The sequence below is a fragment of the Tachysurus vachellii genome, chromosome 11 (assembly GCF_030014155.1).
Source record: "Tachysurus vachellii isolate PV-2020 chromosome 11, HZAU_Pvac_v1, whole genome shotgun sequence".
NCBI classification, from domain to species: domain Eukaryota; kingdom Metazoa; phylum Chordata; class Actinopteri; order Siluriformes; family Bagridae; genus Tachysurus; species Tachysurus vachellii.
Window position 1 is genome coordinate 14,867,364 of NC_083470.1, and position 25,356 is coordinate 14,892,719.

The 25,356-nt window shown below is 36.6% G+C and overlaps 5 protein-coding genes across 5 annotated transcripts in view; 2 read left to right on the plus strand and 3 right to left on the minus strand.

Moving 5' to 3' along the window:
- The window catches only part of pptc7a (protein phosphatase targeting COQ7 a), a 182,106-nt gene that overhangs the window by 56,650 nt on the left and 100,100 nt on the right, over nt 1–25,356 (minus strand). The gene's annotated exons all lie outside the window — the stretch shown is intronic.
- Nucleotides 1,173–5,063, plus strand: ciao1 (cytosolic iron-sulfur assembly component 1). Its single transcript, XM_060881227.1, has 7 exons — nt 1,173–1,576; nt 1,681–1,829; nt 2,318–2,429; nt 3,021–3,109; nt 3,254–3,443; nt 3,555–3,636; nt 4,358–5,063. The coding sequence occupies exons 1-7, from the start codon at nt 1,438–1,440 to the stop codon at nt 4,590–4,592; spliced, it is 996 nt and encodes a 331-aa protein (XP_060737210.1). The 5' UTR covers nt 1,173–1,437; the 3' UTR covers nt 4,593–5,063.
- Nucleotides 5,820–9,768, minus strand: ufd1l (ubiquitin recognition factor in ER associated degradation 1). The gene is made up of 12 exons (XM_060881229.1): nt 9,612–9,768; nt 9,145–9,277; nt 8,821–8,853; nt 8,255–8,376; nt 7,993–8,123; nt 7,814–7,886; nt 7,658–7,726; nt 7,294–7,362; nt 7,167–7,214; nt 6,266–6,354; nt 6,104–6,185; nt 5,820–5,944 (listed from the first exon to the last, which is right to left on the minus strand). The coding sequence occupies exons 1-12, from the start codon at nt 9,612–9,614 to the stop codon at nt 5,870–5,872; spliced, it is 927 nt and encodes a 308-aa protein (XP_060737212.1). The 5' UTR covers nt 9,615–9,768; the 3' UTR covers nt 5,820–5,869.
- Nucleotides 10,021–16,394, plus strand: cdc45 (CDC45 cell division cycle 45 homolog (S. cerevisiae)). Its single transcript, XM_060881263.1, has 18 exons — nt 10,021–10,170; nt 10,443–10,502; nt 10,583–10,675; nt 10,793–10,930; nt 11,414–11,569; nt 11,654–11,712; nt 11,792–11,840; nt 11,936–11,997; nt 12,082–12,132; nt 12,244–12,363; nt 12,450–12,581; nt 13,374–13,472; nt 13,572–13,733; nt 13,817–13,955; nt 14,100–14,183; nt 14,758–14,876; nt 15,291–15,367; nt 16,059–16,394. Exons 1-18 carry the CDS (start codon nt 10,120–10,122, stop codon nt 16,121–16,123), a joined length of 1,716 nt encoding a protein of 571 aa, XP_060737246.1. The 5' UTR covers nt 10,021–10,119; the 3' UTR covers nt 16,124–16,394.
- Nucleotides 22,096–24,045, minus strand: cldn5a (claudin 5a). The gene has a single exon (XM_060882099.1). The coding sequence runs from the start codon at nt 23,827–23,829 to the stop codon at nt 23,176–23,178; it is 654 nt and encodes a 217-aa protein (XP_060738082.1). The 5' UTR covers nt 23,830–24,045; the 3' UTR covers nt 22,096–23,175.

Sequence of the window (25,356 nt, forward strand, 5' to 3'; positions counted from 1 at the left end):
CGAGGCTCCATCCTTTATTAGTACAACTCTGAAAGGTTTACACCCAATTAATGAACTGCCACGTCAGTGTTTTATAGAGTTTTAAATATTATATACGCGTTTTAAATATTAATCAGTTTCGTAGAGTAACAAAAGGTCACAAAGTAGTAACAGAATTAATATCCTTTAATGTCCTAAATAGCATAATATATCATTCTATATCTTTAAGAGCGGTTTATCACACCGAGTAGAGAAACTGGTGTCATGAAATCAATCAAATTACAGTGACAGAGAAGCCCAGATCTTTCTTTCTGTTCAAACAGACACTAAGGGGCAAATGTTGCCTTAATTAATCTCTGTCTGGATAGATAGATAGATAGATAGATAGATAGATAGATAGATAGATAGATAGATAGATAGATAGATAGATAGATAGATAGTAAATAAACAAACAAACATTCATTACCTTTTTTAATTTAGCACACAGGACTGACTGACCCTACTGACCCTTTACACCTCTCCGTTCTGGCATGCGCTACAGAGCTTTGTTTACTAAAACTGCCAGACACAGGAACAGTTTCTTTCCCCAGGCCCCTTATCACCCTGATTAACAACTCTCCATAATTATATTCCCTGCTTCATATCTATAAGTACTGCATTATCAGTACTGTCAGACATCACATCATCCGTGTATGTTACACACACTATTGCTGCTGTATAATGTACAAAGTGCATAATATTGCACAATACTGGTATTTTTGCACTACCATGCACTCTCACCTCTCACGCTTGTACATAACTGATCAGTCATATATTCTGTATTCATATTTAATACTTATAATGTCTATATTGTCTCACATCAGCTGTATTGTCTTGTATAGTCTGTATTGTCTTGTCTAGTATAGTGTTATTTATGTCTGTATTATATTTTCTTGTATAGTATAGTGTTATTTATGTCTGTATTATATTGTCTTGTACAGTATAGTGTTATTTATGTCTGTATTGTCTTGTCTTGTACAGTATAGTGTTATTTATGTCTGTATTATATTTTCTTGTATAGTATAGTGTTATTTATGTCTGTATTATATTGTCTTGTACAGTATAGTGTTATTTATGTCTGTATTGTCTTGTCTTGTATAGTATAGTGTTATTTATGTCTGTATTGACTTGTCTTGTATAGTATAGTGTTAATTATGTTTGTACTTTTGAGTCACAAACAGCTGGAACCAAGTTCTTTGTGTGTGTCAAACACTTGGCCAATAAACCTGACTCTGATTCTAAGTGTAGGGGGCGCTATAGTTTATGTAGTAGAATTGAACAGGAAGCACCGAAGGCGGAACGAGACGAAGTCGGAAGTATCTGATAAACAATCGTTATAAGTAGCAAGCAGTGTTCTGTTAACATTAACAGGTGACTTAAGGGTATATCATTAAGGTTCCCGTGTTAGAACAGCATCAAATGAAGGACACGCTGCAGCTGCTGCACAGACTGAGCGCTCACCCAGACGCACGGTGCTGGTATGTGGCGTGGGACCCGACAGGCGCACTGCTGGCGTCCTGTGGAGGAGACCGAGCTATACGTGTGTGGGGCAAAGAGGGTAGATCTTATTCACACGTCCACACTGTACACTGGCTCATACTCATGCCTGAAGTGTAAGGCACACTTTATGTAATGGATGTTCTATGGTTTGTGTCCTCCCAGGAGACAGTTGGCAGTGTAAAAGTGTGCTGTCAGATGGACACCAGAGGACAGTCAGGAAGATCTCCTGGTCTCCTTGTGGGAATTATCTCGCATCCGCCAGCTTTGATGCCACCACGTGTATCTGGAAAAAAAAGGATAACGATTTTCAGGTGAAACCATATGCTTGTGTATATCCACAGCATGTATCTGCTCAGTGTTCACACCTATCGTTCTGATGGAGAGTTGCTGATTATACCCCATACATTTTAAAGCACAGTGTGTTCATTATACCCCTTAGTTTATTAATGAACTGCTGTTCAGTGGTTAATTTGGTTTGTCAGAGGTTTTTTGTTACAGAAGCAGGAATACAGCGTTGAACAATTCTCCTGATCTGCCTTGTACAAACACAACACATTACGTTTCAGTTACCATGTTGTTATCAGTGCTATCCTGAACATTAATACATAGACAGCGCTGACCTTCTAGTTGACCCGTTCCACCAATGGCAAAGATGAAGAATAGTTATAAACTGTAATGGGCTACAGCTATATATATATATATATATATATATATATATATATATATATATATATATATATATTTGTAAAAATAAACACACAACTTGGCACTCGGAGTCTTCAATCTGTTTTTTCCTCAGTGCCTTACAGTCCTGGAGGGACATGAAAATGAGGTGAAGTGCGTCGCATGGGCCCCATCGGGTAACTTACTGGCCACCTGCAGCAGAGACAAGAGTGTTTGGATATGGGAAGGTGTGTATTTTCTGATTGAATTTACATCAAAAACGTCCCATTTGGTTTTCAGTCAAATGAGTAAAAGTACCAATGATATGGCTATCAGTTTATCACAGGTTTTATTCTAGAGATTTTATACACCACCTGACAGCATGCAATCCCTATTAAGAGGTAGTTTTACATATTATTATTATTATTATTATTATTATTATTATTATTATTGTTATTGTTGTTATTGTAATTACTTGTTAATTGGCAGATCAGTTTTTGGAAGTATTCCCTACTAAAGTGGCAGACTTGTCAACGTTAGACAATGTTATGTTTGTTATTTACTATTTAATCACCAATAAATTATAAATTTGATTTTAAACCTAACTAATAATATTAAAAGAATGCCGCACTTTTTTTGGTACATCATCTTGAATGTGTTCTTTTTCCATTTTAGGGCATCAGTGCAATCTGGAAAATATTATTGAGTCTTAGTTTGCATGCAACTTTAAATTCTTGAACAGTAATAGCTGTTTCTATCTTTTCTATCTTACCAGTGTATATACTGACACAATGATATAATGTGTAGCTTTATATTAGCTGCCTTTTTTTTCTCTTCAGTGGATGAAGAGGATGAGTATGAGTGTGTGAGTGTGGTCAATTCTCACACACAGGATGTGAAACATGTTGTTTGGCACCCGACACAAGAGGTATGTTTTTTTTTTTTGTTTTGTTTTTTGTTTTTTTTTTTTGTTTTTTGTTTTGTTTTGTTTAGGTTCACTTCTGCCTGTATGACTAATAAAACAGAACTATGTTGCTGAGCATGTCAATGTAATAGTGTTTCTTTATTACAGCTTCTAGCTTCAGCCAGTTATGACAATAAAGTGTGCATTTATAAAGAAGAGGATGATGACTGGGAATGCCGGGCAACCTTAGAAGGACATACATCAACAGTGTGGAGTCTTTCCTTTGACCCTGAGGGACAGCGACTGGCCTCTTGTAGTGATGACCGCACTCTAAAAATATGGAAGGAGTGTGGAGCAGGTGAAAAAGAATTGAAAGGCATGAAAATGTATTGAAAGTATGAATTGCAAAGGCTTTGATGTTGAGGATTTTCCAATTTAAAAAGAATTTTAAAATGTGACCTCCGTACAGGTGATGAATCTGTCGAGGGTTCATGGAAGTGTGTCTGCACCTTGTCTGGCTTTCACAGCCGTACAGTATATGATGTGGCATGGTAAGTACAAGAATTTGTTTTGACCATTGTCTTTGACTCCTTAATGTTCCTATTACAATGTCTCAACGCCATTTTAAACACACTACAAACACCACAATGCACCAAATGTATTCTAACAAGACCTCTTTATTTGGCTTAACATTTTCACGGTATGTGTATTTGGAATATATAGTGGGTGATAAATAAAACCTCCAGTCATTATTATATGTATAAACGTATTCAAGGGAGCTTCACCAAATATTACTGCACTTTCTTTTGTGCTTTCATGACATTTGTACCAAGAAAAAACATTTGCTTTAAATCTAAGTTGTGATGTCATACAGATATATCTCAGGTACAGATGAAGCTCTCGGCTTTAACACTAAGGAGAGGTAAATAAATCGTGCGTGCGTTAGCTAGTCCCAACAGGTAGGTGTGTTGTGTTTTAGGTGAGGATGTTTTTGTTAACATTAATTAATTTGCCGAGGATATCACTGTACATCGTAACATTGTGAAGTGCATTATGTTTAAACATGTGTACATACAGAATGAAAATGTTGGAGAAAGGACTGGGGAATTTTCCTTTAGAACAAATTTGTTCGATGGGCAACTACAAATAAACATCTAATAGCTTGACAAGAAATCTGCTTCTCTTTTGCCTCAGATGAATAAAAGTCATTGAATACATTTGATACAATATTTTGCTGAACGTGTTCATTTTTATTTTTGAACCTTTTTTAAGGTGTCGTCTGACCGGTGCACTAGCTACAGCTTGTGGAGATGATGGAGTTCGTGTTTTTAAAGAGGAAACAGCCTCTGATCCTGAGCAGCCTGTGTTTTATTTATCAGTTCATATGCCCAAAGCCCATAAACAAGATGTTAACTGTGTGGCCTGGAATCCAAAGGAAGCAGGTTTGCTGGCTACGTGCAGTGACGATGGTGAAATCGCTATCTGGAACTACCAATCAGATGCTTAATATGGAGAGGGAATGACCTGTGAGGTCTGCACTGAATACATAAAGCATTCAGGGTTAGCGTGAAGCAACAGAGCTTATTGTTTGTTTATTTCCTATGTTAGAATTTGTCTCTATTAGTGTCTGCTATTTTTAGGCTTATTTTACAGTGATGCTGATACAGAAACAACACTGTGACATTCTTCTTCTCAGCTCTGCTGTGCTAGTCAATGAGACTACTACCATTTTTTTGTAAAGGCATCACAGGAACTAATTTCTCAAAATTGAGAGACAGGTTTTATTAGAAAATATTGTAAAGATTATTCCTATATACTAAGTAAATCACATACCTATCTTTTGCATAAAGAACTTCAAAAATGGAAACCCCTCAAAATTGAGCTATATGTCCTTTTGAATGTATTAAAGAATACACACGTATTAAGTCAATGTATTTGTATGTTGTTATATATCACCATAAAAGCTTCAGCCGTGAAACCCTTCTTCTTTTGTGCAGACTTTTGACCAGTAATGTAGCAAGAAATGTATTTTATTCATATATACTACCATTATATATAATTTACTGTGAAACATTTCTGCTGATAAACATTGTTGAAAATGTTGTTCAAAGGGACACAGCTTCAGCTTTATGTGTCAATAAATAGCTGTATAGCAAAATAATTTAAATAATGCAAAGGGATAAGTACCAGTTTTCTGGTGGGAGTTTATGATCAGTTTTGACAAATTAATACATAACTACTCGGCATAAACATGTACAAAATACCACAACACCAAATTTCGCTTAACATACAAGTTGTATTCTGATTATTATGTAACCTTTTAATTATTTAGTATTAAAATCAGTTATTTTCAAGCTGTACAAGCTTCATGTTACACATTGTTATTAGAAAATATTTATGAGGGCAGGCACACCTGTGTTTTCAGCATTTGGATATGGATACAACAAATTATTTTGAATGTGGTTTGATATAGGATTATTAATATAAATAATACAAGGGAAAAAAACAGAATTCATCCAGCAATAATGACTCAAAAGTAGCCTCATGGACACTTTTTTATTCAAATGATGTTAACCCTGCATATATAAATTAATTAAAATATCATGTATAGTCATTTGGTGTAATGATGTCATATCCTGTGGCAAAAACATGGATTATCAGTAAATTCCTTTCCTTAATGTCCTTATATCTGCCATTTGAACTTTACTTCTAAAAACAGAATAGAACACAGAAGTAGTTTGTAGATGCTTTTATTGTTTTTTTTCTGGTCTACTTGTGGTTTAATCATGGTTTCCTCCCCTTCTTGCGCAATGACTGGCCTTCTCCTGAGAATGCAATGAAGCTACTGGGTGTGTCATCCTGCACAAAAAAAAAAAGAACAGAATCAGTAAAATCAGTCTCCCTGTTTGATGGAAGTATTTTTACAGATTTCTTGAACTAGTCATTATTTTAGGTTTAGAAATGTTTGTTGTGTTGATAGATGATTAGAGAGATAATGTGACAAGTTATTTGCATTACCTCTTCTGTTCTCCGAGGCTGTGGTCTGGAGTTTCTGATGAAAGTGATCTTCCCAACTTTGAAGTCGTAGTTCGGAATACCCCTGTAAGAATATCACAAACATTTTATGTAAAGTCCTAATATACTAGTTAGAGTGGCCATAGATAAAAGGTTCCTCCTTACCGTTTGATGTCACCTGGTACCATGGGAGAAGGACTTGGCTCAATGCCTTTCTTCTTTCCATCAAGGCGATTCCCAGAGCCTGTGAAAGCCTAGGTAGAAGGAGACAGAGCAGAGAAAAGGAATTCAGTGCTGTTTTAATTGTGATTTCTAATACAACATAATGAGAACTGACTAAATACACTCATCAAGCACTTTTATTAGGGACACCTCTACACCGACTCATTTATGCAATTCTATAATCAGCCAATCACATGGCAGCAATGCAAAAATATCATCATAAAATCGTTTGACTGTGGCATAATTGCTAGTGCCATATGGGCTGGTTCGAGTATATCTATAGATTCTGTTGTGTGACAAAATCCCAGATGATCATCGACAGGAGGTGGTATAATCGTGTAGAAAATGTTTTCTTAATTAATTCTTTATTTAATTCCCATCAGTCATCACTTGTAGTCATGGACTGGTTAAGTAATGTTGCTGAACATGTGCGTCCTTTCATGGCCACAATTTACTCATCTTCCAGTGGCTACTTAACGATAATGGACCATGACACAGAAAAAATAATCTTAACCTGGTTTCATGAACAACACAATAAGTTCAATGTTCTTCAGTTGGCTTTCGAGTCACCTGATCTGAATCCCAATAGAATATATTGAGATGTAGTAGAACAGGAGATTCACTGAATGAAGTGCACCTGAAAAACCTGCAAGAATTGCATCATGCAATCATGTCAACATGTGCCATGGATTTCACAAAATGATCTATTCCTGCCATAGGAATTGAGGCTGCTTTGAGACCAAAGGGAGGCCCTACCCAGTATTAGTATAGTGTTCCTAATAAAGTGCTCAGTGTGTGTAAATTGTCTTGCAAGGATGTATTGACAGTGTTTTGTTTTACTCACTCTGAATCCAAGATCCATCTCGTAATTACTCGGGTCTGTCTCTTCATCCTAACAGGCAAACAGGTTTGATTTAGATTTTTTTGGGAGTGTCAATGTTCTTTTCATTAAAGTAATTATGAAAACATACTGCTGGTTCCTCATGATGCTGTGTAGGTCTCTCTGGCTCTTTATATCCAAGTGGAGCATCAAAGTCAACCTAAAGAAGAATGAATGAATACATGTATTTGTATAATATTGTGTGTGTCTGCAATTTTCTAATCAGACAACCAAAAAAAAAAACTGAGTTACTTGAATGGGAACACTGTTGAAAAAAGTCTGAGAAAAATGGCCATATTTGTCTGAGCTAACACAAAGTCTATAGTAACTCTCGTTACAACCATGCTGAGCAGAAAAACACACAAGTTAAATAAATTACTATATTAGCATATATTCTCTGTAGTAGTATTGTATTCTTCACCTATAAACTACACATAGCAATACAGAAGCCTTACATTCATATCACATTCGATAATGGACACTGCTTTGTCTGGCTTGGTCTCCATGACACGTAGCTCATAGATCTAAAAGAGATATGAAAAATCACCTTTTCATATTTTGCATCTTATAAAAACAAAAAATGTGCATAATGGTCTCAAGCATGCACCCACCTTTTCATTATAGTTGATGGCAATGACATCACCAGTTGTCAAGCAGGCAAAGTTTCTCAAAGCATTTTCTAGTCTACAGAAAAAAGCATAACATTTCATTATATTTTGCTGGATCAGCAAGGTTTTCTTGACCACAGGGCTGACATTAAATTGTAACAGTGCTAATGCATGCAGCTTACACAGCTTTGGGGTTTGTGATGTCCAAGAAGTCTGGACTCTGAGGCTGAAATTTAGAGTATGTTGCCACCATGAGATTAACACTTTCAACCTGGACCAAACCTCCTTCTTCCAATAATAGGTTCTGCATCATCTGTGAGAAGACCATACAAAGATCAATGGAATATGAATTTGTCTATTCAAAATCTCATCAGTCATCACAATAAGTATTATATTATTTCAGTTCACTGATACCAGTTAATTATTTAAATTTCAGACTCTTACCCAGTGGGGCAGGTAACAGATCCCTTCATCAGCAACAAACTCCAAAACACCACAGTGTGTCATTCTGTCTGAGTTTTTATTGGTCAGTTTAAACAGCATAGGGTATGTGATATTAAGTCTGCCTGTATTAAGAAAGACCAAAAACAGCTTCTATCAATGATGAATGACATATGATTAACAAGTTAGATGTATCATGACAAAAGGTCCATATAAGCATCCCAGAGGAACTATTTCATTACAAACTACATGTTATTTTATCAAGGTCTTAATCAAGGTCTTTATCAAGATCATGAGCAAAATGTACGACCAATGAGCATGTCTGTCCTCACTTAGGTTAAATCTGAAACAAAATCCCATTAATATTAAAAGCAATACTGGATAGCACAAAATGTTCAAGCACCAGAACAATATTTGTGTATGTAAGGGTTTTATGTGTGGTTGACTGTTGAATGATTTGTGGCAGAAATACCACATTTGTATTTCTCCCCTTTTAAATAAAACACTACACACCAGCCCTGAATATATATCAGTAACATTTAAGAAAAGCATTTAATGTATGTACTCACTTAGCTGGTCTAATGCAGATGGGGGCATGATAACTGAAAAGAGACAGAAGGGAGTGAGAATGTATATTCAGACAGAAGGTTAAACATATGTAGAAACGTGTTCACTGCAGTAAACAAAAAAAAAAACCCAATAAACCTTCTTACTCCACTTACACACACACAACAATCACGCCAAAGTTTTTTAACAACATCAGGTGTGAAATGAAACAGCACAAACTGTATGACAGTGAATAATACAACAGACTGTTCAGACTTATCATGATTCAATAATAGGGAGTAAGTTGATTAAATAAAAAAGTGTAAAATTGTGAGGTTTTCAGATACTTTTTCCGCCTTTCTCGACGTCTGACCGGTCGTTGGGTCCAGCCAACATGGACACAGAGTAGCAGCGGTACTGAGTGGAGAAGCGGTTGTGGAAAGCGCGAGGGATAGGGTGATCAAACATGTTAAAGGAAAACTGTAAAAGACAACAGGGACCATCAGTAATCAATACACATCGAGTCAGTGCGTTTCGGTTTATGTCACAATCCTGTAAATACTACAACGTTGCTCCAAAGATAACAATAAAATAATGTTAACTATAAAAACTGACTCCACAACATCGAACCATCATCGAACCTTCAAAACAAACACAGTGACAGTGCAGCTTTACAGCAGGCTGCTGTTGTGGTCGCTGCTATTAGCTGTAGCTTAGCTTAGTTAGATCGTTCGTTTAAGTGTAGAAATTACTTCATTTAAAAGAATCCTAAACTCAGAGCCGATACACTGTTCATTTAGCGTTGATTACCCACCATGGCGTCTTGTTTCTTGTATAAAGCTTCAAATACTATAAAAATATTTCCTGAAATTACGATAATACAAGAGCTTTCCCTTCCTAAGGAAGAGACTAGGAGGATGTGACGTAAACCCACAACAAACCCACGATCGAATCAAATTACGCTTATGCCATGAGACCAGCCAATTAAACAGTAAAACCCGTTTCCCGGAACTGCGTCATATTATGTATCCAGGAACAGTAAGAATCTAAAGTTTATTTTAATGCATTTTAGTTTTATTACAAGACATATGAGGAAAAAACATAATCAAATCTGAATATTTGAAAAAAAAACTTACGGTTTTATTTATAGCTCATTCCATGCCACAGATGATTAGCTGTCACTATTGCTATTGGTTATTGCTTTAAGCCCCGCCCACTCTTTCACAAACGAATTTGGCGCCAGAGTTTCAGCACTCAAGAGAGTTTTTATTGAAGATATTATTGTGAAGTGTTGATATTGTGTAGAATATTTTATATTTAAGATGTTTGTAACAGACATTAGAAAGGAGTTTTATGATGTTGTCGTTAATCAGGTGAGTTCAATGCGCCTTTCATTGAGAAGCTACTTGTTAACATCGTTCACATAACAGCTAGCTGTCTGTTAGCAGCTACTTATATCTCCTGCAACAGCTGTCTGCTATTGGACTTTATTATTATAGAGATTATATTCTATATTATTGTTTTAGAGAGTTTATTAGAATATAATCTTATATGATATAATATTATAATATATTATTAGATAATATATTATTATTGTTTTTGAGAGTTTATTATTGTAGAGATTATATTATTCTTATTCTTTTAGAGAGTGGCTCTGTTCGTGGCCTCAGACATTGATGCTCTGTGTGCGTGTAAAATCCTGCAGGTTGGTTGATTTTATAACACTAGTGAGTCTTAATGCTGTAAAATTCTGCCCTGTGTTTTAACACTGTCCTTTCTTTCCAGGCTTTGTTCCATTGTGACCAGGTGCAGTATACACTGGTTCCTGTGACAGGATGGCAGGAGCTCAGTACAGCTTTTCTGGAACATAAGGAACAGGTAATGTTTATTTTTTTGTGGTTATTCTGAGTTGATTATCTTCCCCTGTGCGTTTGATGAGTTGGGAACAAAAGTTATACGCATGCGTGTTTCACTAATTCTCTTTTTAAATTATAGTACCAATATTTTGTCCTGATTAATTGTGGGGCAAATGTGGACCTGTTGGAGACTCTCCAGCCTGAGGAAGACTCTGTTTTCTTCATCTGTGATACTCACAGACCTGTTGATGTAGTGAACGTTTACAATGACACACAGGTAGGTGTGCAAACTCAAATCAGTACAGGGTTCCAACAGATGATAAAGATAGAAGACTTGCTGTCTGAAGTGATGTTTTCAAGGTATAGAGTGTGCTTAATATGAAACAAACAGGAAAATGAAGGATTTTTCTATTGTAAGGTGACTAATGACATTCAGTAGAAAACATTTTATAAAGGCATATCATATTTGAGCAATGCCCGATGACGCCTGAGATGTGACCCGAGGTAGTTCGGATAAGCGGTAGAAAATGAATGAATGAATGAATGAATATTTGAGCAACTATTTAAACTGATCTTGTCACTTGGATGAGTCTATGCTGCCAATTATGTTTTTCGAAGTGCAGTTCACTGTAAGATTAGTAACGTTTTTAATGTGAACCTGGCTGTGAATTTTTTAAATTTTGCAGTTAGCATGTTTCAATCATCAAATGGTCCCACAGATTTTCCCCAAATTCAGAAAAACTAATTTCTGCTATTGCAGATTAAACTGCTAATTAAACAAGATGATGACCTTGGTGTGCCCTCCTATGATGACATTTTTCGTGATGATGAGGATGAAGACAGCAATGGAGGGGATTCTGGGAATGAGAGTGATGGTGGCTCAGAGCCATCTGGGAAACGACGGCGTTTTGATGAGGTATGATTTCTCCTTTCCTTACCAATGCCTGGGGAAAGTAATGTTTTTGTTGTTATTTTGGCTTGATGTTTTAACAATGTTCAGGGGGCGTTGGAGAGGAGAATCGAGCATCAGCGAGCAAGGAGAGAGTGGGAAGCTCGAAGGTCAGTCATATCAGTTTCATCTTAATTTTATTGTTAGTTTCAATTGAATCAATACTTATGAAAATGCCTGTGTTTTCAGGAGGGATATCCTGTTTGATTATGAGCAGTATGAGTACCATGGCACTTCAGTAAGTATGCTGACTTTTTTTTTTCTTTTCTTGATTTTACTGTATCCTCCTGCACTGATATTGTTTTGTTCTGTGCACTGTTTTGTTTTGTGCAGGCAGCAATGGTTATTTTTGAGCTGGCTTGGGTTATGACCAAAGATACCAGAGACATGCTGTGGTAGGATTTATTTTAAAACAAATAGAATGTATGTACATGCTAGCTCATCATTTGAGATATGTATACTTTCAATGTGCTTGACAGGTGGAGCATCATTGGTCTGACTGATCAGTGGGTTCATGAAAAGATCACACAGTAAGTAGATGTCCTTTGACCTTATATCAATGGCTATACAAAATGCTCATTCATTGTGTGGTGGCTAAACTGGGAATAATATCTAACACCAGAATCTACTTCCTCTTTCAGTATCAAGTATGTGACAGACATTGCTAGTCTGCAAAGGCACGTGTCTCGTCATAACCATCGCAATGAAGATGAAGAGAACTCCGTCTCTATCGATTGCATGAGGATCACTTTTGAATACGAGTATCCTGTCAAAACTGTATTTTTGTAAAAGCAATATTGCATGATTGTTGTGTTTGCCTCTACAGCCCCTTAACTTAGTCTTTTAGTTTGAGATTGGCTTTTTACCAGCACTGGTCACTGTATGAGAGCATCTGCAACTCCTGTTACACCTCCTGCAGTTTTAAACTCTGGTCCATCAATGGGCAGAAGAAACTACAGGAGTTCCTGGCAGACATGGGGTAAGTCTCCATTTCTAATATATTTTATTTCTAAATCATATCTGATCCAGAGTAGGACAAATCAGTGGGTGCGTGGAAGTGAGTAGGTTCAGCAACCAGAAAAGTTTTTTTGAAATGCTTTTCATTTGGTGTGTATGTTTAAACTTAATGCTGCACAGTGTTGTGACACATCAATATTGTATTGTCAGTGTAATGTATTCTAAACCTTCTGAATCTTTCTGATTTTCAGAATCAGAAACATGTAAAGAATTTGGTAGTGTGAAAACATTAAACTGAGCAAAGTAAACAATCAACTGATTCAAAATAAATGCCTTTTTATTGATGTAATGTAAACAAACAAAAAGTCTTGTAATGAAATCTGATGGTTATGTGTGTGGGTTTGTTTGTTTTTTATTGAATTATTTATTTTTATTTGGTTAAATATTAAATAAAGTGTGTGATGAATGGATTTGTCACAACCTTCTGATCAGTAACCCAGAGCCGTTAACCACAGAGCCACCACTTAAATTCAACGTTACAAAATCTGTTAGAAGAGAATAATGGCATTTGTTCTTTTCTATGGATTATAAAGGCTACCATTAAATAGATTTATGCATTAATTAATGTGCATTTTTAATAATGAGCGATTTATTTTAATCTGATTTATTGTTGCTACAATCCTGTTTTATTATATTTTTTATAAAATACTTAATATAGCAGGAGTGGTTTGTGGCACTGAGCAGTTTTCTTACTTTGGATCATCTTGATTCATTTTAGTAAACTTTAAACCAGTTTATCTTCATGTCTTCTTAGCCTCCCACTGAAACAAGTGCGACAGAAGTTTAGCTCCATGGACATGTCGATCAAAGAGAACCTGCGTGAGGTCATTGAGGAATCCTCCAACAAATTTGGGTACAAGGTTTATAGTAAAAGTAAATGTTCAGAATGTTCCATATTGATTCCCAAACCTTTCTTTGGCTTATATGGAATCTTTATTTATGTGGTTAAAAGAATGAAAGACATCCGTGTCCAGACTTTTGGCGTGCACTTTGGCTTTAAGAATCGTTTCTTGGCGAGTGATGTGGTGCATGCTACTGCAGCCCTGCTTGAGAATGTGGAGAAGGATGAGACTGCTACAGACAACTTCATCAAAGCTCTGGATTGCCTCTCAAGGTAAGCTCAAACAATATTCACACAATAGTTTATTAGATTAGTTTAATGTGCTTAAACCTGTGTGTGTGTGTGTGTGTGTGTAGGAGTAACATAGAAAGGCTGCATTTGGGTATTGATCTTGCCAAGAAAAAGCTGAAGGCAATTCAGCAGACAGTTGCCAGCTGCATCTGTACTAATCTTATTCTCTCACAAGGACCCTTTCTTTACTGTCATTTACTGGAGGTAGGAATAAGTACATTTTCATTTTCTTTTGTAGATACTAGAGGATTATCCCTGGATGTGTATTTTTAATTTATTTTTGAAAGTTCAGTTTATGAAGTGTTGTGATTGCTTTGATAAAATTCTCTAATTTTTCTTAAATTTCAGGGAACTCCAGATGTAAAGCTGTTTTCCAAGCCTTTGGCCTTGACTCTGCTCTGTAAATACCTGCTCAAGGCCTTTGTCTGCTCTGTAAGCACTTTACACGACTGATATCTGGTCAAAAATGAATACAATTATTTTTTTCGGGGGCGGTATAAAATTCTCAAGATTTTCATTCATAGTTCACAGGCCCATTGGAGCTCATTTATCAAGCTGGACATATTTGTAAACCATTCATCTGCCCATTTACACACAAACTTGTACAAGAAATTTGGCATTCATGAAAATCATAGTGTATCATTTTACAAATATTTCTGTATCCAGACTGGACCTGTTTCTTCTGGACAAAGGTTGTGGTCTAAAAAGATACACTGAATGTCTCAAAAACAAGATTAGATTAAAACAATTACATTTGGTCGGAAAAATAAATCTAATGAGCCATGAAAATTATCACAGGGACTTTGGTAGCTTGTCTGCCTGATTCATGGTAAATATTTCTTACAAGCATTTGTTTAGAATGGTTTTATCTCTTTGGCCACACTTCTCTAAACAAAATATGGAATTTATTCATGCTTAATAGATTCATAAATGCTTTTATTGATGAATGTATTTATTATCCCAACTGATTCAGATAAAAAGAACTGTTTCTATCTGTTTGTGTTAGACTCGGAATAAGCGCTGCAAGCTGTTGCCACTCATTATGGCTGCTCCTATGGATGTGGAGAAGGGTACTGTCATTGTTTTAGGCATCCCTCCAGAGTCTGAGACCTCCAGTAAGAAAAAGTAAGTAAAATTGGCAAATTGATTTTTCATAATAACTTTTGATGCATCACAGAATCATATTTTGTAATTTGAAATGTCAGATTCAATCATGCTACATTTAACTGAAGTGCTAAACTCATAGCACTAGTGTAGGATTTAAACCAACAAAATTATATTGCGGGTCAAATTACAATACTATTCTAGACAGTTACTGTGTAGAAACATTTGGTTCTTAAAATTCAGATTCACACACGTCACCTACCGAAATGTCTTTTGCACAGCTGTCTTCTTAGGAAATACTTTTAAATGTAATTTCAGATCAATTTAATTGACACATAGCTCATACCACAGCAGAAAGCACACCCAAAAGTATGCATGTGTGTTTGCAAACATTAATAATTGTAGTATGAACATTTGTGGTTTTCTTCTCCCCAGTTTCTTTGGCAGGGCCTTTGAGAAAGCTGCTGAAAGTACAAGCTCCAGGACGCTGCATGATCACTTTGACACTTCAAGTGGGTAATTGGTGTAGCCAAAGGGAGATCCTATTTTAGAGACACACAGTCTGTATGTGCCACCAGGTGGCAGACTTGCATCCCAATTAGACCATTTTTGTTCAGGATAAAGTAAGGTAGCTGCAAACAGCGGTAAGCCACGGCTGGGCAAAACAGGTCCAATTTTGTATAATCTGATTTAAGTTGTGGCTTGTGAAAATGATCTGGGAATAGATATTTTATATAATATATATTAAATATAATCTAAAAATAACTATTTAAAGACATGTCAGGCTTCACTGTAAATTTATTCTTAGTGTTCTGTAAAAATCACTTTACACATGTAGTGTGTTGCACAGTGTGGATTTGAGAGGCTGTTTTTTGTGTGGTTATTGACCATAATGCCTAATTTATGTTGGACTGATCTGACTCATGTACCAATCATATAATAATACTTTTTACAACACGGTTACTGATCTCCATGTTTGTTTGCAGCAACAAATATTTTGTGGCTACCACTATTTCCCTCAGACTTGGTTATTATGCAGACTATTATGTAGCAGACTCACTGATACTGACACTGTGCTACTTTGTTCCATATCTGTATGTCGACCTTTTATAAACACATTTGATCGCATGCAGTCTCGTGCACACTAACTTTTTTTTCTTACACAACGTATGAGCTTAATGATTTATTCTGTTGTTTCTATAGTTATTGAGTTGAAGATGGAAGACAAAGGAAAATTTCTTGATGCCCTCATTACCCTGCTGTCCTAAAGCTTCACTGCGTGCCCCAAGCGTCCCTTAAACCTCACACACCAACAGAACATCATTGAGAACTAGGCTATGATGTGTCATCCCACCTGACTTGGTCTCTTGTGAGGGAAAGATTCTTTCAGAATGGAATTTTACATTGCTAGAGAGCAAATATGACATTTAACATGTATCAGTTTGGTGCCAGATTTGTGTGTAAATGCGTGTGGAGCCCTTCTGAAGACTGCAGATGTTTATCATCTGATACACTAGCATCTTCTTTTGTGTACTTTAATATGTGTATTATACTGTATTATTTGTTTGATTTTCTTTTGTTGCTTTTAAAGTGAAACTCAATATAAAAATAATGTACTTAAGTTAATAAAATGTATTTTATTATCAAAATGATAGTGGTGTGTTTGTGTGTACTTTTTATTTTATATATATATATATATAAATATATATATATATATATATATATATATATATATATATATATATATATATATATATATATATATATATATATATATATATATATATATATATATAATGAGAGAGAGGACAGGGCCTCACTGTTTACTCTCACAAATGTGAGAGTTAAACTTGCTGAGATTCGACACATGCCATTCAACACAAGAAAAGCCTAAAGAATGACAAGAAATGAAACATAATTTAGACTTCTTCAGAAGCCACCAACTAATATACAATAATTAATCTGAAAGTATTCTTTCCTTTTCACTTTATATTGAATCATTTCACATTTGTGTAAGCAGTAAAAAGGAAATTTGATGTAAAGTCAGACAAGATATGTGCTATATATACACATACATTCTACAGAATACAACATACCTCATACAAAATACAAAATACAATATGCATCCTACTGAATACATCTCATGACCATTTTTGTTTGGATATGGCACACAGTTTTCTTTTTCTTCAAAAATGAATATAAACTTGCACAAAACAACCTTATATGCCATATACCAACCCTGATCAAAACACCCATTCCCACCCTTCTAATGACTGGGTGGAGGTGTGTATTATGGGTTATTATCTTTGTCTGTGCCAAATTACTATTTTCCTTAGTTTACAGGTGGGTAGTGTGTGGACCTTTTCTTAACACCTGCATACAGATCTTATGTGTTTTCTTACAGATTTTAGCCATTTCTCAAAATATACAGTAAATCACTAAATATATTACAAGTATTTACAAATATACAGAGTATAATACATTCTCCCTCAGCTTGTCCTGTAAATATCTGTGAGAAACAAAGCTGGTCTTTAGTCCTTTTCTCTCCAACATTTTGACATACACCCTGTGGTGCTGCTCAGGAGTGAGGCTTCCTCGGTGACAGTATATTCAAGATTAGTATATCCTTTCTAAACATTGATAATTATGAAAAATTCTTCAGCTCATTGTTCACAGCATCATAGTTTTACCCAAAATTGGCTTTCATGTTTTCTACCAGCAAGACAACCTAAAGGATTTAGACCTCTTCCCCCCCCCTCGGGTTCTACCTTACAGATACAGGTGGGCCTACTATTTTGATGGTTGCCATATTTAGGCAAGGCTAGGTTGCTGCCTGCTCCCACTAGCCTCCCTTTGACCTGTCAGTTACCTCTGTCTTGTAACCACTTTGCCACATCCCACTGGCTCTCCATGATGAAGATGCAGAGCTGTGGCAGCTGCTAGATGCTAGTATCATTGAGCAATTGGAGAGCAACATCAAAATCTCTACAGGCTCAATGCAAGAAATTCAAGTTCTTTCTCATCTCTATATTTCTGCAGAACAGCTGGCCTAGTAAGTTCCCAGAGGAACTGCCTGTGTTCTCCTGTGTTACATATTTGGCAGACACCCTTACCTAGAGCAAAATGTTTCTACATTTATCATATTTATACAGCATAAGAGCCTTGCTCAAGCACCCAGCAATGGCAGATTGGTGATGATGCGATTTGAACTCACAGCCTTCAGACCAGTAGTGCAACACCTTAACCACTGAGCTATCACTTACCATTTACCACTGTTAAACAGGAGATTTCCCGTGGAATGGGTCTTGTGTTGCATATATTTTTAATATTTTGCATTTTAGAGCTCAAACAGCATTGCCAAATCCTAGTCTGGTCGCCAGGGATAGACAGGGACATTATGGTCATGGTTAAGGACTGTTCTTATTCAGACACAGTCCCTTTACCACAGCATGACCAATCACAACTTTGTGTATAGTTCAATTCATATTATTCTAAACTTTGCTTTCACTTCCTCCTTGGATTCAGGTATTTGAATCCAAATGTAAGCAATAACTGGATGATTGACATGATGACCACTATGATCTGTATGAATAGAGAGTCAAATGTACAAAAATTAAAGTATGATTGTTTTTTTTTTAATTCTTCATTGAAGCTGACGTTTGAGAATGATCACATGATGAAGAAAATTTAGGTACAATTAATCACAAAAAATCCAAAACCATAAATAAAATATGTAAATGTTTAAAAAAATAACAATCCAAAACATTCAGTAACCCATCAGAAAATAGTTTCAACCAAAAACAAGTTTTGTCTTTTTGTCTTCTGCTCTAAGGAATTAGCAGTACAAGGATATAGAAAAAGCAGTCCAAATACACTTGCAGGATATGAAGACTACTAGACGTTGTTATTAAGGATACTACTGTACTAGGCAAACAGTGTATTAGACAATATTTATATCTCACTCAGAAATGAAAATTTTTGTCATTGAACTGATATGTTTTTCATTAGAATTATCAATGAAACATATAAAATTATAAAGTTACTAGCAAAAATAAAGGAACATTTTGTAAAACTGAACATAAGGGTCCTAAGGGTATACAATGCACATAATATATTGCAGAACTGTGAAAATTTCTGTAAGGCTTCTTATTTTACAGTTTTGAGTCAAATGAAATTATAAGCCCACATGTTTACTCATAGCTCGTAAGATAATACTCACATACATTTGTTTGTTAACTTTATCTTCATTTGTATTTGGGAATCTCCTCTGCTTTTAGTGATATTGCATTGTCCTAACACATATTTCTCCTTCTACATACATTCATTTATTTGTTTGACCCTCGTCATTGACTTCCTTCCTGTTTCCTGGGCTGATGATCGCTAGCTAAGCAGGAAGTCTCATTACTCTCCGACAATTTGACACATCTGTGCAACTCACACATACACAAAGGGGACCAGGACCTGTTGGAAATTCATAGTATTTTTCACAAGCATCAGATGAGTCATCCAGTTTTCACACTTCATCTACATTTACACACTATCACACCACATACAGTACTAACTCATTATGGTGTGTAGTTTGTGTGAACTGGCCATTAGGTTTAAAGTCTGAGGACTTCCGCTAAAGGAATATTATTTCATTAAATGTTGAATTTTGTCAAAATCAAAACCACCATGAGATTTATCTAGTCAATATAACTAGTATATTGACTAGATATATATATAATACCTCTTGTCTAATAATGAGTACAGTTCATTAAAAGGAGTATTTATAACAGTGAAATAGAAAGTCTCAGAGTTTGCATTTGTTTGGGGACAAAGTACAAAAAGTGACAATGTGTTTTTGGTTTGAAAACGGGTGAGAGGTAATTTATCAGGTCCTACTGCTGTGGTGATGCTCTGTGTAACGAGATAACAAATACTAAGCTGTGGGAAGAAGGAAATGACTTCCAACCCATGAAGGACAAAGACCACAGCAGGTGTTTTGAGAAAGTACCACAAGGAAAACATAGAATCACACAATTGTGTGTGTGTGCGTGTGTGTGTGCATGTGTGTGTATGTGTAAGAGAGAAAGAGAATTTTATAATTGTGTGTTTTTATGATGCATCTGTCCATACGTTGTCCATTAGTTAAGCATTCTGAATAACTGATCCATTTTTGTTTAAATTTATGCCATAATTATGTGTCTGTGTAATGCTCTATTAACATTAATTTATTAGCCTCAGTTAAGCACCTTAAGCTGACCACTTTTAGTCAGTAACTGCTAAGGTTTATTCAGTAAGAATATTGAAACTATTAGGAAATAGTGGTGAAGTCCTGTGAAGAAGTCCTGTGGATTTTGAGGGGTTAAATTACATCTAAATTTAACACACATCCCTATATTGTACAAGTTATTCTGTATTCCCAGTCTGCATGCCATGTCAAAAATTTTATATTTTGATTCAGGTTCCAAATTTAAATTGAAGTCACACAGAAAAAAGGAACTGCAGTAAGTAGCTGTTTCAATGTAAAACTACCTCCACTGGTAGATTTTGTCTAGATCTCACTCTTCAGTCAAATGCTGAGGTCGAAGGCACTCTTGTGGCTGATAAAGGCTTGTTCAATTTGTGGGTTTGAATATAATAGGCCAGTTTAAATAAAAGCTGAGATATTGCTATATTTAGACTTTATAGTCCATAAAGAGTCCTTGTTTTTTAATGTTTGATTTAAAGATCAACATTTAAGTATTTATATTGTATAGTCTGATTTGCGACAAATGAAGACTTGTATAGACCCATTAAGGAAATAGATTTCATTGCTCTTTACTCTGACCCTAACGGACATACACACATCTCCTCCCAATTCTTTTCCCTCCCCCACTGTCTGTATCTGTTCTTCACCCTTTCTCTACGTCTCTGTCTCTCTCTCCCTCTGTGTTTTGGAATGTGAGCCGTCGGGGTCCTCATTGTCTTCTTCTGTATGAACACATTACAGGGAACCATCACCAGGCAACATCTACAGGCTTTTTGTGGTTGCTATGACGAAGATTCTTTAATGACGTTGTGCCTGCCCCTGTGTGCCTCGCTGGAAAGAAAGTCCTTAAAAAACACTCATCCCTTCCCCCCACTTCGCCCAACTTAAAACTCTCTCTCTCTCTCTCTCTCTCTCTCTCTCTCTCTCTCTTTCTCCCACACTCACACACACACATGCACACACTCACTCACTCCCTCTTTCTTTCTCTCACACACACACACCTTACTCTGCCTCATTACCTTGTCTGCTGCAGCAGGGTGACTGGAACTAACTGTTGCACAATGGAGTCTGAAAACCCTCCACCAGGTCTGTAACATTCAGATAGGCTCCATTGTGCCAAAGGCTATAGTGGAGTAGAGGGGTGATGCGAGCACTGTCAACACCACTTAAAATACAGCATATGCTTTGACCAAGAGGGAAGCATTCTGTTTTTACTCTATTCGTTCAGCTTTAATGTTCCATTTTCAACATTATTATTTTCTATATTTACATTAATGTATAGAGAATAATAGAACGATGCAAGAGCAAGAGAACAATTACGCACAGAGTTTGGCTACAGGTTGGTAAAAGCATAATGTGTACACCAATTAAATATGTTTCAAATTTATTTGCACATATTTTGCCCCAAGACATGTCATGCTATATCTATTTATTTAAGATGTATTAAAATGATTCAGTAAATTATAAATTAGCATAAACTTAATATTTGTTAGTTCTGGGTAAACACTAAAACTTCACACTGGCTACATAAAAATGTTACTCCAGATTAATTGAGTAATTAATAGTAATTAATTACTAGTCTGATTTTATACTATTATGTAATTTCCTACTATTTTGTAAAAACCTGCAACCTTATTTTAATCCAGTGATAAATAATCTATCCAGTGACCATTACTAATACCATAAAATTTACATTGCAGAAAATGTAATTAGTCTCTCTCTCTCTGTGTGTGTGTGTGTGTGTGTGTGTGTGTGTGTGTGTGTGTGTGGAGGGGGCTCTGAAAACAATAGAATAGGCTAAAGAAGTGAAAGACATTTCCAAAAGAAAAACAAAAAAAACAGCAGGACATAAGTGGGACATTTTACAACAAGGTCAACCAAAGCTCTTTCTAGAAAAAAAAAAAAGAAACACTAAAAGTAAAATCCACAAAAAATCTTGTTTGTTGGCGTTTGCTGTTCAAAGGCTAAATAAATTGCCACTGTTCCATTATTATTAAAATTGTTTATTAAAAACATTACAGTTCAAAACTTTTAACACAAAACAATGAAAGGTAAAGAATAATCCAGAAATTGGCTATTGAGGACAAATTTTGGTATTGCCGTTCTTATTAGTTGAAGATGTGAATTAAAATATGCCACTACATTACTACAAGGCACAAACTAATCATGTCCAACACATTATTTTCATAGTGCAGGACACATTGGTCTGGCCTGTCCTTCAGAGCACCTGCTCCTTTAAATAATTGTAAAAGTCCAAAAATCAGGTTCTCAGTTAGGCAGCTGACATCCATGTGAGGAAAAGTCACATTATTCAAACCAAAGTACAGTAAGGACTCCCAATTCAACCCATAAAAACAAACAATCATCATCATTAACATCCTCATCATCATCCTCATCGTCATCATCATCACCATCATGTTTTTGCAATTTTCGTTGAAAGCAAGGCAGTTGTGTCCTTTTTAGCCTTTTAAAATGCATAGTCTATATGTTTAAAACAGGGAATATATAAAGTCCAACCAGTCCGTATCAAACAGTAAGAGTCCATGACCAGGGGATAAAAGGTCATTTAGATGGAGCTTTAAACAGTATAATCTACAGGCGCAAATACACAAAGGCTAAAAGAAAACCTCGACGCTTTGTCCGACTTTTCACCATCTGCTCTTTAGAACAGCAGTAAATGAACTCAATAAAATTGAATATTACTTTTAGGCCTGAGTTCTGACTTTTTTTGGGAACAATGGTGGCTACTTCTCTTTTCTTCTGTCATATTTTATCAATGCAAACAGCCTAATATGCCAAATCACATGCCACTATATTTTGCCAAATGTTGTTACATTTTTAGAAAAGAGCTCCTCAATTATTCTTTGGATGGTTAAAGGTTCGTGTTTAATCAACCGATTTTACGCAGAACTGTGGAGGTGAACTCCTCTGTTGCAGGTCTCACAACCTGTACAACTGAAACATCTTTAAGAGTCAGAGATGGAACTTTTTTTCATAAACGTGTTATGCGCATATGACATGTCGCACGTGTGGTGGATTATGCAGTTCTCCTGAACCATGTGTTCACGCGTGGTTACAGTTGTAGAGTTAAACGTAGTTTCGCTTGTCGTAGTCTCCGTTGCTCGTGGCTCGTTTTGTTGCCGCGTAGTTGACTGAGTAACCCGCACTGGCCGCTGATGGTGGCGGACACGAGCAGCAAAGCACAGAGCCGCCCAGCAGCAGGAGCGCCGCAGCCGCCCAGCCGATGTAGAGCGCGGCGCCCATTTCGCGCTTTTGGGCCGTGGGCACGTTCGGGTTGTAAAAATCAGCAATGATTTTGTTGGCCATCCAGCAGAGAGGCACGAGCACAAGCACGGCGCTGACGATGTACAGCGCTCCCCCGAAATTCACCAACCTCACCTTCACGAGCTCGGCACGGATGCAGTTGGTACACTGCGCCCCGGCGATCACGGCCAGCAGCGCCAGCACACACAGCACGGATGAAACCACAGTGAGCGCGCGCGCCACCTGCAGGTCCCTGCTGAGCGCCAGCATCGAGTCGTGCACCTTGCACTGCATCTGGCCCGTACTCTGTACAGCACAAGACATCCAAAGGCCGTCCCATATGTTCTGCGACACCACGATGTTGGCCTCAATGTGTGCTGCCACCTTCCACGTTGGCAGACCGCATGCGATCATCTCTAACAGCGTCCCGAACACGGCTAACGTCAGGCCGAGCAGCTCCAGACCCGCCGAGACCATCTTTCCTTACAATGTTGTCCTTATTATTACCTTTCGGGTCCGATTAATAGCCTTCTTAAAGAGCGAAATAGCTGGTCCACTTTGCAGTTGTTAGTTTCAGATGTGTATATACTCTTCTTAGGTTAACACCATCGCGTTAAGTATTGCGCTATGAATAACGGTCTCTGCGCTCCACACGCGTGTGGAGAGGACAAGAATAGCTGCGAACAGAACAGACGGTACACCAGAAGAAGGGCTGAGTGAGTCTACAAGTGTTCAAGGAGAAAAGCGAAACTTTGGTCCAATCGCGCAGCAACGCATCTGCTGGTGACCAATAGGAAACGGAGGAAGCTGTGCAGTAAAACATTCAGATGGGAGGAAGGAGAGTAAGGCGCCTAGTGTTTGGAAAAACTCTCTAGAATTTTGCTTTTGGAAATAGAGAAAGAAAAGAAGAGGAGAAAGGAAACTAGTAGAGTAGTAGAAACTTAATTACTTAATACGGCGTACTTTACAATGAAGCATTCAAGTATTCATTTACTTTGCGTGCATAAAGTAATCCATATTCTTCAATGTGAACTACACTATTAGAACCACATTACACGCAGGTATAAACGCACAAAACGTGCGTGTGGTGTAGTAATAACTCCCAATCACTGTTTTACACTATGCAGTTTCCTCATTGACTATTTACAGCTTCAGCTATAAACTTATGTATTATTGGCTGAAAAAAAACACTACCCTGCCAAAATCATAATTTTAAGCCACGGACACTTTTAAAGAATATTTAAAGTTTCTTTTTAAAACAATAAAATACCGTGTTCTTTGACCTCTTAAGAATGTACTGCTCCTATGAATTGATTATGCTAGTGAGATCTAGTGAAAAATAAAAACAGTGGCAACCTTTTGCCAAACTCCACTTGTTTAATATTTATTCACTGTATATGCTTCCATATATACCACTTGCTGTAAATATGCTAGATATTTATCTGAACTTTTGCACGACTGCTACATTTTGCACTTCTGGTAGATGCCAAACTGCATTTCAGTGCTGTTTACCTGTACAATGCAATGACAATAAAGTTGTATCTATCTATCTATCTATCTATCTATCTATCTATCTATCTATCTATCTATCTATATATATATATATATATATATATATATATATATATATATATATATATATATATATATATATATATATATATATATACATCTTTCTTTGGAGATGTTGTGCAATCAACCATTTTCTGTGCTACTGATTCTACACAAGGTCACAGGGAGCCTGGAGCATATCCCATGGAAGAGCACAAGGCAGGGAGCACACCACCATCCCAAGGCTCAATCTAGAGAAAAGTTAGAGATGCCAATCAACCTGCTGTACATGTCTTTGGAGTGGAGGAGGATGATGGAGTACCCTGAGAAAACCCCCAAAGCCTGAGGAGAATATACCTACTCTGAGTACCCCCTGGTGAGAGAAGAATCAAATCCTTAAAGAAAGAGACAGCAGGCAAATCACTAAGCCACTATCCACCCCCTCAGCATGTG

What these genes read in the sequence shown, in the direction of transcription:
- cdc45 (XM_060881263.1), top strand. Translation starts at nt 10,120, where the DNA reads ATGTTTGTAACAGACATTAGAAAGGAGTTTTATGATGTTGTCGTTAAT. An exon ending in GCTCTGGATTGCCTCTCAAG is followed by an intron (nt 13,734 to 13,816) that starts GTAAGCTCAAAC and finishes GTGTGTGTGTAG; the next exon opens with GAGTAACATAGAAAGGCTGC. An exon ending in TCAAGGCCTTTGTCTGCTCT is followed by an intron (nt 14,184 to 14,757) that starts GTAAGCACTTTA and finishes TGTTTGTGTTAG; the next exon opens with ACTCGGAATAAGCGCTGCAA.
- ciao1 (XM_060881227.1), top strand. Translation starts at nt 1,438, where the DNA reads ATGAAGGACACGCTGCAGCTGCTGCACAGACTGAGCGCTCACCCAGAC. An exon ending in AAAAGGATAACGATTTTCAG is followed by an intron (nt 1,830 to 2,317) that starts GTGAAACCATAT and finishes TTTTTTCCTCAG; the next exon opens with TGCCTTACAGTCCTGGAGGG. An exon ending in GAGTGTTTGGATATGGGAAG is followed by an intron (nt 2,430 to 3,020) that starts GTGTGTATTTTC and finishes TTTTCTCTTCAG; the next exon opens with TGGATGAAGAGGATGAGTAT.
- cldn5a (XM_060882099.1), bottom strand. Translation starts at nt 23,829, where the DNA reads ATGGTCTCGGCGGGTCTGGAGCTGCTCGGCCTGACGTTAGCCGTGTTC.
- ufd1l (XM_060881229.1), bottom strand. An exon ending in CCATCAACTATAATGAAAAG is followed by an intron (nt 7,727 to 7,813) that starts GTGGGTGCATGC and finishes TATCTCTTTTAG; the next exon opens with ATCTATGAGCTACGTGTCAT. An exon ending in AGCATCATGAGGAACCAGCA is followed by an intron (nt 7,215 to 7,293) that starts GTATGTTTTCAT and finishes TTTGCCTGTTAG; the next exon opens with GATGAAGAGACAGACCCGAG.